Source organism: Xyrauchen texanus, chromosome 1, assembly GCF_025860055.1.
Source record: "Xyrauchen texanus isolate HMW12.3.18 chromosome 1, RBS_HiC_50CHRs, whole genome shotgun sequence".
In the NCBI taxonomy this organism is placed as follows: Eukaryota; Metazoa; Chordata; class Actinopteri; order Cypriniformes; family Catostomidae; genus Xyrauchen; species Xyrauchen texanus.
The window spans coordinates 49,920,800-49,935,108 of record NC_068276.1 but is presented as its reverse complement, the minus strand read 5'-3'; the positions used below and the strand labels follow the sequence as shown (position 1 = coordinate 49,935,108).

General features: G+C 40.9%; 1 protein-coding gene and 1 long non-coding RNA gene across 2 annotated transcripts in view; one reads left to right on the top strand and one right to left on the bottom strand.

Annotated features, from left to right (window-relative positions):
* The window catches only part of LOC127649319 (disintegrin and metalloproteinase domain-containing protein 33-like), a 121,707-nt gene that overhangs the window by 64,895 nt on the left and 42,503 nt on the right, over positions 1-14,309 (top strand). Inside the window, exon 5 of the mRNA XM_052134377.1 lies at positions 6,609-6,685. Coding sequence (XP_051990337.1) covers positions 6,609-6,685 — 77 coding nt within the window. The remainder of the gene's footprint in view (positions 1-6,608; positions 6,686-14,309) is intronic.
* Positions 4,218-5,559, bottom strand: LOC127649330 (uncharacterized). The gene is made up of 3 exons (XR_007971282.1): positions 5,405-5,559; positions 4,699-4,759; positions 4,218-4,615 (listed from the first exon to the last, which is right to left on the bottom strand). It is a non-coding gene; the product is annotated as an uncharacterized LOC127649330 (long non-coding RNA).

Sequence of the window (14,309 nt, the reverse complement as noted above, 5' to 3'; positions counted from 1 at the left end):
GCCGAATGTCGTCTGATGGCCTCAGAGAATTGACCCAATTGATATACGGATATAATACTATTTTGATGCGGAAGGTAGAGTTTTGGTTTTTTGAGGCAAGACAGTCATATTTTTAGGCAGGGAAGCTTTTGGCTAGATATATAAAGAAGAGAGAGTCATTTTCTACCATTCCCTCAGTGAAATCTGCTGGTGGTGAAATTTTTACCTTGGCCTCTGATATTAATAATGCTTTTAAAGAATTATATCTTGATCTTTATAGTTCCACATCTCCATCTACTGATGAAGATATTAGAAACTTTGTGGAACCATTAGATCTCCCTAAATTGATGACTGAGCAAAACAAATCTCTTGATTCTGAGATAACCTTGAAGGAGTTTGATGTGTAATAAAGGCCTTACCTACAGGCAAGGCTCCGGGGCCAGGTGGCTTTGCCACTGAATTTTTTAGATCTTATGCGACAGAACTGGCTCCACGTTTGTTAGAAGTTTATACATACTCCCCTTAAAAAGCTAAGACAGGATATTTTTTTTATATAACTCCGATTGTGTTTGGCTGAAAGAAGAAAGTCATATACAACTAGGATGGCTTAAGGGTGAGTAGATTATGGGATCATTTTCATTTTTGGGTGAACTAACCCTTTAAACCCTTTCTAACCCACTAGAATTGTGATATAGTTAATTAAAAGTGAAACAATCTGTCTGTAAACAATTTTTGGAAAGTTGTCCTAAATGACTTGCCAAAACTATAGTTTGCTAAAATTAAATCTGTGGAGTGGTTAAATTAGTTTGAATGACTTAAGCCTAAGTGTATGTACACTTCTGACTACAAATGTATATGTATATATAAATCAATTGAACAGTTTGTGTAAAAGCACGTTATCCCCATACATTCCTATACTGTAATAATTACAAATACTGTAATATAATTAAATCAGCTCAAGGGTAAAACAACAAATACTACCATAATGTATATACTTCTACCATACTGTGATTCTTTAAATTGAAATAAAATACAATAATATTTTCACATTACAGTAATGTTAACTTAGGTTAACATTCTCACATGTGCTGCCACATGGCATGACCAAGCCTCTAAACATTCTTGAACTCCCAAAACCCACATAAAGTCCTTTATACAATGTATCCATTAAAACAGTCTAATGCTGCCAGTAGGGATATATTTTTTATATGAATTCTCTCCCTAATTTTGATTCTTGCAAAACATTGTTTATGAGTGAATTAAAAGGCTTTGAAGGTTCCATTATGATATATTTTAGCTGCAGAAGGCAGATTTCATGATCATTTAGTGCTATCTCTTGCAGAAAGTTGTGAAAACATGTCACCTACAGTACAGTATATGCTGCCGTTAAATATGACTCGATTAGACCTCGCACTTCACACCTCAACCAGAGTACAACTTGATATTAGTATTTGTGACTAGAAATATTCATCAAAATTACTCGATTTTTCACAATGACTGTTCATTGCAAAACAGTCTTGCTCCGTACCATGCATCCCTTCAGCCATAATCTGCCTTTCCAGACTGTTATGAAAGATCCCAAATCCACTTGCAGTCCCTACACAAGCTCTGAGCTTTGAAATTGCATTTCCATCACTTGACAAGGGTTGATGGGAGGGAAGTCACACCCCTGATTATTTTTTAGCCCTTTTAGCGGCTTCCAGCTGCCCCCTTGAGAGAGCTGCACAGGATGGGTGTAAAGCTCACCACTGGGCACTAACACACAAAGGGCTTTTCAAAGGAATGAGCAGTGTGCTTTAGCTACTGGCGAGATCACAGCACACGGCTCGCTCCCTGTTGTAACAGGGTCATTCGATCTAGGTAAAATCAGTAAAGGGATTCACTTTATACAAGTTCTAGATGATTTAGAATGGGGACATTGATATAAAATAGGTATACTGTAATGTAAAAAAAAATTACTGTTGAACTGTATAATACACTCGTGCATACAGTACATGCATTAGACCCACAAATTATTTGTTTTCCCACATCCTGTGATCCCTCTATTAATAAACTAACTATTGGCAGTTTTAGAGCCATTAAATCTAAAGTGAACCACACAACTTCAACTGCAGTTTAAGAACAATAACATGGCAGACATTAGGGACTCTTATTTTACTGTATAATGTTTTACACACTTTACACACTTTACAACTTTACATGATTTAGCCTATTATTAAAATGTCCATTGTGTCCTTTTGTGCTCTTTTCACTTGATTAATAAAAATAATAAAAAGTTATTATTTAAAATAGAAAGTTATGTCAGGATTTGAACCCAGGTTCCCTCACTTTCTAAATGAAAATGTTACCGCTAGACTAATAGTTACACAATATGTTTATCACAAATACAAATTACCAAACGTTGTGCAGCAACAATTTTATTTTATGATTGTTCATGCGAAGGAGGCATGAGGGGCAGAATAAAGAATTGCTTTTTAAGATTCATTGCTTGTCTTGCACTTGGGGGCAATGCCCCCACCCCCCACCAATAGAACCGGCCCTGATTCTGACTTCAAACATCTGAAAAGGGGAAATAACAGGGACTTAGCCTTAAGGCTGTTGGTTATTTGTATATAATAAAAAGTTTTTTTTTTTTTTTTTGATACCCACACTAACACAGCTTTAGTGTTTTGTTTAACTAAACTCTTTAACTTAAAAAAAAAGAAAAAAAAAAAGGGTCAAAAGCAAACCGTAAGTCCAATCAAATAAAAAAAAAATCTAATACTCATGTGTCCTACAGCAGGAAGATTAAACTGTCAGCGTGCAGGCTTCACATTATTATGTCTTAGTTCCAGTTATTGGAGGTGAAAATATTGTCTGTGATGGCATGAAACATTGGCATGGTATGAATTTGTATATAAATGGTGGGCAGTTTTGATCGCACTGACAACGACAGACATAAAGGAAACACTGGCAATGAGAAGAGGAAGTACTGCTGCTTCTTTCATTAATTAGGTTCAGAAAATATATATATATATATATATATATATATATATATATATATATATATATATATATATATACACATACAGTATATAAATGCTTGCAACTATATCCTGACATATGCAGCTCCTTTAGATCTTCTATCTTCTTAATCAACTGCTGGGCAGGCGAGATTCCCGGCTGTTGTCTTCAGAGACAATTGATTTGCGTGTCTAAGGTGCTTGACCATCCCTCTTTTGCATCCTGTCTGTTCAAATAAATGATCTAATTTTATGGTCTGACTGTTCATGGAAGCCTTTTAAATAGCTGAAAGAATATCACTTGTACATAGTTTGGATCTGATTTAGTTGAGTTAAATGGAGTGATAATTTCCAGAGGTTTTCAAACTCTGGAAGGGAGGTTTTACTTTTATTTTTTCCTCTTGGTACTGTAGCCACAAATTGGTAGACTTAAGCCCAGTAAAGTCAAAAACAAAATGTGATTGTAATATACAGATTTAGATCTTTTACTACCAATGAAATGTTCAATTAAATTTGTTTCACTCAGTTTATGAACAGTTACAGGGGAACTCTGTAATTTCTTTCCTGTTAAAAGATTATATGCAGAAATTACTTGTATTTAAATAATAGTAATAAAAAATGTACACCCACTAAGACTAAAAGCATTTTTATTTTACATGGAACTGGGCTACCACTGTCGGGTAGGTTGGAACAGGGAGACTGACAACAGGGGATGTAGAACCCAAATACAGGAGTTTAATCAAAGATAAACTAACTGACCAATAATACAAAACAAAGCAGGGCAAAAATACCAAACATAAATTAAAGTAACTGAGGCTGTCCTTTTCGCAGCGGCTCATTCGGCACGTTCAGCGGCCGAACCACCGGCCCACTTGGTTCTCCCGATGCCCAATACGCCCCTGATCCCCCAAAAGTGTGTCGGCCCACCGGGAAAATGCCCGGTATGCCTGATTACCAGTCCAGCCCTGGTCCAGCTGATGAAATACTGAATAACATCTATCCAAAATAAAAAAAATAAAAAAGATCAGTAGAATTCGTCAGAAAATTCTAACTGTGAAATTAGAAGTGATTTAGGCAGCTTTATACAGCTTTAAATGGTAAATGGTCTGCACTTATATAGTGCTTTTTTAACCTTAGCAGTTTTCAAAGTGCTTTACACTGTGACTCATTCACCCACACACTCACACACCAATGATGGCAGAGCTACCATGCAAGGCACTAGCCTGCCATTGGGAGCAACTTGGGGTTCAGTGTCTTGCCCAAGGACACTTTGGCATGTGGAGCCATGTGGGCCAGGAATCAAACTGCGAATGCCAACCCTGCGATTAGTAGCAAACCCACTCTATCACCTGAGCCACAGCTGCCCCACTTTAGGCCACATGATGTAGGACCTTTATACAGCTTTAGTCTACTCAAATCCATTTTAGTTTGAAAACTCATAATTTTCCAAAGTATGTGGATTTGAAGAGCATTCGGAGGAGGAAAATGCTGTTTTATTGTAGATGAGAATCGTAAATATTTCTTTGCTTTTTCAAATGAAAACATATTAGTGTGGGACAGGGTTGCAAACTCATCAGGTGTGAAAAAGGTGACAAATATGTGAACCTCCTATGGGGGTCCAGTGGCATGCCATCCTGTGAAGAGATTTTTATAAATATCAGCTTTAAAATGTAGATTTACAGTCAATTTTAGCATGAGGATATAGGGAAAAACTCACCCTAGAATTAATGTAATCTTACTGCTACAAAAGCAATGTAAGGGGGCATCAGTTCAGGGCACTTAAAAAAGTAAATACAAAAAAGTCAAGAGAGTGCGAGCCAGGTCCAAAATTTGATTAAAGTGCATTGCATCTACTATACAATAAAGTTCATCAAACAAAACAAAAAACACAATATGCACAACAACTGACAAATCAAATGGAACAATTTAACTACATCACAAGTAACGTAGGTCCATTTTAGCTAAATGTCTACACCGTTGTCTCATGAATTTGTTTCTTGTTCCAAAACAAAGCCAAAAGCAAACTGTTTAATTATGTTGTTGTTATGACAGTATTAGCCTGGCTAATAATATCTTAGCATAAAGAAAATGGAAACATCAAGGGCTAATGTTAACATTAAGTTGGCACTTTGGCGTGAAGAGCTCAACTTGTGTCAAAATTGTAACGTTAGTAATGTTAAAAGTGTAGTCCCAGAGCCCTAACGTCAGTAACATTATACAAGTGGAATTCGTAATAACAAGTATGCTAGCTAACGTTAGACTCCATGGAAATAACGTGAACATCTAACATTACATCCAAATTGTGATGGCTAGCGTTGCTAATAAAAACTATACCTTATCAGGCTAATTAATTGTCCCAAGCTTGACATGTCGTCATTTCAGCCAATTAAGGTTATAATAATGCTACTGTAAGATATCCTTACCTTTATGCATGCGGGCAGTCAAAAACTGACCTCCCAGAGAAGGCCCTCTTCAGTCTTCACTCTTCTCAGGTGCACTGCATGTGCCAAGCACAGAATCCAGGAGCTTTTTTCTTTTCTTTTTTTTGACAACTCAAAAGGCGTGGTTCTCATTTCATTCCCCGTAGTCTCAGCCTCAGACGGCATGGTACTAAACGTCTGATGATTATAGCACACAAAATTGGAAACGCTTTCTAAGTCCAGTCAGTCCAATCTGATTGGCTGACTTCTACAGGATTTCCAAAAGCCTAGTTTGCGCTGGTCCGGATGGAAGCACAAGTCGAGTTAAGAAGGTTCTAGTACTAAATAGGTTTGAGTACTAAATAAACACAGAATTAGCCCAAGTTTGCCAGGTTAGTGACATCAACTCTTCTAAAGATGTTCAGCATTTGGTTTAAGGCACGTAGCAAATGTAAAGCAGATATCCATGATCAAAGCTCCATATTCTGCTTTGTTTACTAGTTGCTCCTGAATTTCACTCGTCATTTGTATAACTTTTTTCAACTTTGTCATGTCGCTCGTCATGAACACCTCTTGTCGCCAACGGTCTCTGTAACTCATTATCACAGACTATTACTAGTGGAAATTAATTTATTATGGCTGACTGGGAATAGCGCATTTCTCCAATGGTATCAGTTTGCGAAAACTGTTGCTTTTGCCTGATGCAGCATCCATGCTGCTAGATGTCATTGCAATGATACGTTCATCAAATCGTAATTACTTAAATGAGTTTCTGACTTGTAAAAACTCTCCGCAGGACTCTCAAATAAAAGCTGTCATGTTAAAAAATAAATCATGTTAAAATACCTAAAATGGAAGTGGCTTCAGGTAGTTGGGAACCTGCACAATATGTTGGTGTCATTAGCAACAAAGCTGCATATGGATCCATTTTGGCTTTGTCATAGAAGTAAATAATTTCCAAGTGGATGTTGTGAACAGCTCAGAGTAAAACCTCCCAGATGTTGTCTCATAATTTAAGTAAATCTGACACGATGGACATTAGTCATAGACAACTGCCATATCACTAAACATAACACAAACATAAAATGACTGAGTGCACCTTTAACCTCGACACCAGTCTGTTCTTCAAACTGCCACCTTTAATATCTGCTTCTGCCTGTGATTTTTCTTTCCTTCATATTATCTTTTTTGCTCTTTCCATCTCCAGGATCATTGCTTCTATCACGGGAGTGTCAGGGGTCATGCAGACTCTTGGGTTGCTCTGAGCACATGTTTGGGAATGAGGTATGTCATCTTATCTCTTACATAATTAGATTTTCTGGGGTCAGCACAGAACACAAACACTTCTATTCACTAGGTCATGTGTCTCAGGAATGCTAAAATGCCACTCAGCTCAATGTGATCAGTGTGCACACTACTTGATTGAATGAGCATACTATAGGCATTATTATTAAATGCTGATTTTGTTGTTACACATTGCAATAAGAGAAACATCAGTTAATGCATTAGGTATCATGAACAACAATTTTTTCCATGACTTTTCTTGGCATTTGTGATTACTGGATTCCCAATTCATAATTTCTTGTGTGTGTGTGTTTGTGTGTGTGTGTTTATCCAACGTTGTGGGGACCAAATGTCTCCACAATGATATTAAAACCTGAGATCACCTACATTGTTGGGCCCAGACAGCAGTCCCCATGAGGGAAATGGCTTAGTAAAAATAATAAATGTTTTTTTTTTTATAAATATAAAAAAGGTTTCTGTGTGGTCTAGGGATAGGTTTAAGAGATAGAAATTATCGTTCGATCGGTATAAAATCCATAAAATGTTTGGAAGTCTATGGAGAGTCCCCACAATGATATAAAAACAAGTGCGTGTGTGCATGCGTGCGTGCGTGCATGTGTGTGTGTGTGAGAGTGAGTGTGTGTTTTGGATAAGGCTGTTAGTGAGCAAGTATGTGTGTAAATGTGTTTGCATGGCAGAATTTGTTTCAGACAAAACAAACAAAACCAGCCTGGAAGTCTCCATGGCACACACAAACACAAGTATATAAAGCACACAAATGAGTTAACTAATAACTGAGACAGCAATTCAGTATTTTAGTCATCTGTTATTGTATATATATATATAACATTTTAGCATGTTCATATCACTCTGCTATCTGAGTAGATGTAGACTACATCTAGCTTGCAAATTATGTGGAATTATGTTTGTATATGCTGGAATTTGTTTGTGCTGTATTTGTGGAGAGAGCAACCAGAGAGGCCAGGATATTGAGATGTTTTTGAATATAAGCACTAATGGCTAATACAGGAACTCTACCAGAATGTAATAGTTTGTTGTGCACTGTCCTTATTCAAGCTGCTTCCTCTCAATGTGTAAACAAGATACACAAACAGCCTTGAAGCAGTGTCTGCCCACTGTTTGCTCTGGTTGAATTTAAGCCGATTGCCTAGAGATATAGGAATCAAATTGAAATCTTTGAAAGTTTCTCATAATTTACTAACAAATAAATTAATCCAAGGCTTGACTTGTTTTAAATGTTTTCACAAGCCAAATGCCAAGGTTTTGTCATGGTGCTCAATTTATATTCTTAGCATATGCATCAGAATCAGACTATAAGTGGTGTCTTATTTGTCTTTGATTTGGAATATAAATATCTGTAAAAAGTATTGTACTAAATACAGTTTTACTATGTGTAATAATTTATAGTAAATATAGTTAAGAGTTAAACTATGAGGGTCATGTGTAACGTCTCTGGTTTCTTAACTGTAACCCCTGTTCCCTGATAAAAGCGGAACGAGATGCTGCGCTGATTTACATTTACATTTATGCATTTGGCAGACACTTTTATCCAAAGCGACTTACAGAGCCCTTATTACAGGGACAATCCCCCTGGAGCAACCTGGAGTCAAGTGCCTTGCTTAAGGCCACAATGGTGGTGGCTGTGGGGCTTGAACCAGCATCCCTCTGATTACCAGTTTACCAGTTATGTGCTTAGACCACTACACCACCACCACTCCATTGGTTTAGTGCTTTGGGAACAACTTTAGGTGTGACCAGCTGTGAATATGTGTGCAACACGTCAATTAAATTGACCAGAATTTATAGCCTCTGCTGGCGACATCATTGGATGCACCTGTGGCAGGGCTATAAATAGATGCGTCACTGGTGCATCATCAGGTATTTTGTCTGAAGAGCAGTCCTGGGGCATCCCAGTGTGGCAATGAAGCACAGCATCTCGTTACGCTTTTATCAGGGAACAGGCGTTACAGTTAAATAACCCGAGATGTTCCCTGTCAAAAAGCTACACTTTGATGCTGCACTGATTTAGCGCTTTGGGAACGAGAATACCCACGCCGCTGCAGTGTGGCTGTCCGGACCCCTTACGGTTGTGAAGTTGTGTTCACAAGAGTGCGAGAGGTCTCAGACCGACCAATCTGCCGCATCACAAACATGCTACAGAGGGACACCTCTAGCCAAGACTTTAGAGGAGGTGACCCCTCTGGTAGAGTGAGCCCTGATACCTATTGGCGAAATTTGACCGTGCCTCGTAGGCCAGGGCAATAGCGTCCCTCACCCAATGCGACATAGTCTGCTTGCTGGCAGCCGCCCCCCTGTTGCGGCCCCCATGGCAAACAAAAAGTTGCCCTGACTTACGCGACTGGCTAGTGCGGTGGACATAAGTCTGAAGGGCACAGACTGGACAAAGTCCGTGAAGTCTTTCCTTCCTGCGTTGTAAGCGGCGAGGAGCAGAAGGCTTTGAGAGTGACCGGATGTACATGGATGTCGAGAAAGGAACCTTAGGCAGGTGGTCAGGATGAGGGTGCCAAAATTGCTTTAGCCATTCCTGGGGCAAAATCTAAGCAGGCTGGCAAGACAGACAGAGCCTGTAGATCCCCAATTTTTTTTAGAGAAGTAATTGCCATAAGAAAAAAACATCTTGAGAGTCAGAAGTTTATCAGACGCTGACTCTAGAGGTTCGAAGGTGGTCTCAACCAGACCCTCAAGGACTATTGCTAAGTCCCATGAAGGGATCCTGGTCCTAGCAAGAGGTCACAGTCGCATGGCTGCACAAACAAAACGAGCGAGAAGAGGATGTCTCCCCAACGGCAACCCGTCAATCAAGGCATGGCAAGCCGATAGAGAGGCCACTTAAACACTGAGAGTGGCGGGGCATGTGCCTGCTGACAATTTTTCCTGCAGAAAGTCCAGAACTAAAGCAATCTGGCAGTTAACTGGATCTGCATTATGTGCACTGCACCATCTTTCAAAGACACCCCATTTATTGGTGTAACTTCTTCTAGAAGAGGGAGCCCTAGCGCTTAGAATAGTCTTGATAAATTCAGGTGAAAGCCCAGTGTCCCTCAGTTGGGCCAGACATGAAGGTTCCACAGCTGCTGTCTGTTGAGAGGTATAGAGGTCCACTTCTGCCCTGTAAAATCTCACCCAGATTTGCTCCACTACCTCGGGGTGGAGTTTCCACTCCCCCGTAGGTATTTTCTGTCTGGACAAAAATCTGCTCCCACGTTCAGGCATCCAGGGTGTTCAGTGTGGCTTAAACGTAGACCTCCTTGATGATTTATGTAAGAGACTGCTGCTGTGTTGTCCACCCGCACCAGGATATGGCAGCCTCTCAAATGCTGGAGGAAGTATTTCAGGGCCAGAAATACAGTCATCACCTCAAGGCAGTTGATGTGCCAATCGAGCTGATGACCCTCCCATTCCCCTTTAGCTGGACGACCACTTAAGACTGCTTCCTAGCCCGTCAGGGAGGCGTCTGTCATTAGCAACTTGCGATGGCAAGACGCACCTAGAGTGGGACCCAAAGTAAGGAACTGGGGTCTGAACCACATAGAAACCCTTATTAGCCTTAGGGGACTGGCCCTTGGATGAAATCCCCTGGCTTTGAGACACAACTGAAAAGGTCTCATGTGCAGAAGGCCCAAAGGGATCACCGAGGACGCAGATGCCATGAGACCTAGTATTCGTTGATACTGACGAACAGTGCAACCTTGGCCTAGCCTGACTTTGCTCAGGGTGTTCTGAATGGACACGATTCAAACGGGAGACAATTGTGCCCACATCGTGATCTAATTCCATACAATGCCCAGATAGGTAATTCCATGAGTGGGAGAGAGAATGCTCTTTTTGACGTTGAGTCTCAGACCCAGAGAAACCAGATGAGCTAAGACGAACTGAACTGTGATGAACTGCCAGTTCTTGAGACTGTGCTAGTATCAGCCAGTCATCTATGTAATTCAGATTGCGGATACCCTGGAGTCGCAAAGGAACCAGTGCTGCATCCATGCATTTCGTGAATGTGCAGGGTGATAGGGCCAGGCCGAATGGAAGAACCTGATATTGGAAGGCTTCGCCCCCGAAAGCGAACCTCAGGAACTTCCTGTGTTGGGTTTCAGAATTTCTATATGAAAGTATGCGTCCATGAGATTGATCGGGACCAACCAATCGTGATGTTGGATTTGTGACACGACCATCTTGATAGTTAGTATCTTGAACTTGAACGCCCTGACTGAGTGATTCAAGCCTCAAAGATCTAAGATCGGACACAACCCCCACCCTTCTTGGGAACCAGGAAGTATCTGCTGTAATAAACTGACTCTTTCTCTGGAAGGGGAACATGTTCTATGGCCCCTTTGACCAAGAGATTTTGCAGTTCTTTCCACAGTAAAAATGCTTGCTCCGGTTTCACGGTAGTGGAAACCAAGCCGTTTAAACGCGGAGGACGGTGAACAAATTTAATTCTGTAGCCTTTTTCTACTGTTCTTAGGACCCACATAGAAATACCTGGCAGAAGTTTCCACACTGCCAGGTTCTCTGAGATGGGTATTCATTTTGACACTTCCTGTTGAGGGGATGTCGAGTGTTCCGTGACCTGGACTATGGCAGGTACACCTAACATTTAGCTGGAAGCCTCTTACTCCCGAAATACCAGAGGCGGCGGCAATGGAGAGGTTTCGTGAGGGTATCGGGAGGGTCGAAGTGGATGATACACGTACCCTGTCCCGAGGGGGCTACCCCCACAAGGTTGGGCGCAAGACCATCAGGGGTTTTTCTTCTTAGAAATGACTGCCCTGAGGTCTTGCTTTGGGGGCTGCTGAGGGTGATGAGCCGGTCCCCTGTCTCTACAAGGGGGAGCACGACTCACCACGCTTTGTTTCTGAGCCTCCCTTCTAGAAGGACCGGGGTGGGGGTGGGTGGCCGATGGCCCCTCCCCCTGAGTGTGGCGAGGAAGGAATTGCCCGAAGGCTTCCTCGTGACTTTTTACCTTCTGGAACCTGGTGATAACTACATTCATAGCGTCGCCAAATAAGCCAGATGGCGAAACCGGAGCATCGAGAATGAAAACTTTGTCCTTGTCTCTGATGCCCGACAGGTGTCTCTACTGTCTCTCCGTGCTGACTAAAGCCAACATAGACCGTCCAATGGTGCAGGCCGTCTGCTTGGTCACGCAGAGAGACAGATCCGTGGCTCAATGAAGCTCAGAGAAAGCCTCTTCGTTTACCATGGTGCCCAAACTCATGTCTGTCAACAGATCTGCCTGGTATGCCTGTAACACTGCCATAGTGTGCAGGGCAGCACTAGCCTAACCTGCTGCCTGATAAGCCTTCCCCACAAGCATGGAGGTGGTCCTGCACGGCTTTGTGTGGAGTGTGGGTCTCTTTAGTGATGATGCCAAGCTAGGTGAGAGATAACCCGCAAGTGTCTCTTCTACCGGTGGTATATCACTGAATACCCCTGTGCCTCGGCACCCACGATAGTCGAATATGTCGACGTCAAGGGCACAAAGACATGGGAAGTATAAGGAGCTCGTCATGGAGGTCATCAAAGGAAGGAAGGGACTGATATAGCATTCCCTTCCCTTTTTTTTTGCCACCAGACAGAAATATATCTTCTAGTTTGGGGGTCTCTTGTTCGTGTGCCCAGTCTAACTGTAGTCTGGCCACAGCCTGAGTAACCACCTCAAGTAATTCCTCAGCTGCTTTATTATTGTGCATGCAATGTTCAGAGGTTCAGTGTCCCCCTCATGAACCGAAGAGGCGCCGAAGCGCGCTTCAGGCTTACGAGAGGATCAGCTGGATCTGGGGAGAGAGCGAGCGATAAGGATGGACCTGTCTCTCGCTCCTCATCCAGATCTATGCGAGAGCCCCACGATGAAAGTGTGGGCGCTGGCGCTTGGAAGTAAGCAAGACGAGTGTGAAGCATTTTGACTGTAAACAGATCGCAATGCTTGCACCCACCCTGCCCCAACGCACGATCAGCATGCTCTTCCCCCAAACACACAAAACAAAACTGGTTCAGCCATAGAGCGTAAACACACCGCTTGCTTTGTTTGTCAGTCATTTTTTTTTCTTCTTTTTATTTTTTTAATTTATTTATTTTTTAAAGAAAAGAGAAAGTTTTCTACGCACTGCCTAACAATTCTAACTCCTAACAAAGGAAAGTACAAAGTTCTGACAGTCAAGAAGCACAACAGAATGATCTGAAGACAAAAGATCTGATGATGCACCTGTGACGCATCTATTTATAGCCCTGTGTAATGTAGTTCGATGGAAAGGAGGAGGCGAGATCCTATTCTATTGACAATATAAATAATAGTTTTAATGATAAACTTAAAAAGACACAAACACACACATGACAGACATGTCCGTAAACGATCTCTCTCTCCTGCACAACCCTCCGCAGTCAGGCTTTTTCCCTCTCGGGGGCTTGATTAGCCTGATAAGGGACCGGGTGTGTAGAATCACGACCCGGCCCCACCCTCCGCCATGCCACTCCCTGCTACATGTGCATCCAATGATGTCACCAGCAGAGGCTATAAATTCTGGTCAGTTTCATTGATGCGTTGCACACATATTCACAGCTGGTCACACCTAAATTTGTTCCCAAAGCCCTAAATCAGCGCAGCATCAAAGTGTAGCTTTTTGACAGGGAACACTCTAGGAATTTCTTAATATAGAAAATAGATATGATTATTAGTTCATGTTAATTTAAATTAAGTGAAAATTATCATGAAAGTTTGACTGATATACTTTCATATAAATTCATGCTTGAACATACAAGAACTACTGATCTATTTGGAATCATCTAATATTTTTTAATGACTGTCATTATGAAGATAGATTTAGACAAAAGTTTGAATAATTTGTTGGTTTGAGCATGTGATGGCTACGCTTAGTTAAATGTGGCCCGAGGAATAATGAAGCTGTCATTTACTCTGGAAAACAGTCTAATATCAGAGAGCATAGACAGAGTTCAAGAGTCCAGTTGTTGACATAGTTCTGGAATGAATCAATATTCCCTAAAGTGTGTTTGCATTCCAGTTCATTCAATAAACAGATTTGAATAAGAGTAGGCATTCCTATGACATGCATAGTTCATGGTGATCTATAGAGTAAAAGAGCCAGTTCCATTTATGTTCATACAACTGGCTCTTTTACTCTGTATATGCAGTGTTATTAAGCTCAAACCCCAGGAGGGTCTGTCTCTAGATATTACCAATGGTTTTGAATTTCTTATGAAGACAGATCAAGTCATTAAACAGCTGTTGCAAGGTTTTGCAAGAGCAAATGTAATAAGCACTGTACAATTTAATTTAGCTTTTTTTGTTATGTTTCTCAAGATGGCTCTTATGTTTTTTTTACCCCCAGGTCATTGGAGGTCATATGCTGATATGTTCTGTAGTATGCAGTTAATAGAGACATCAATTGATGTTAGAATTGTTTTTATTCATTATGTTTTTTGTTTTTTATTAAATATTTATTTCATTATTTATTTTCATGAATATCATTATGTTTATGCCAAGGCAAATCAAATCAAAGCCCAATTTGCCTACAGTTTTGGTGTCAGGATCCATTATGAAGTCATTTCTGCTTGCTTGAAATTG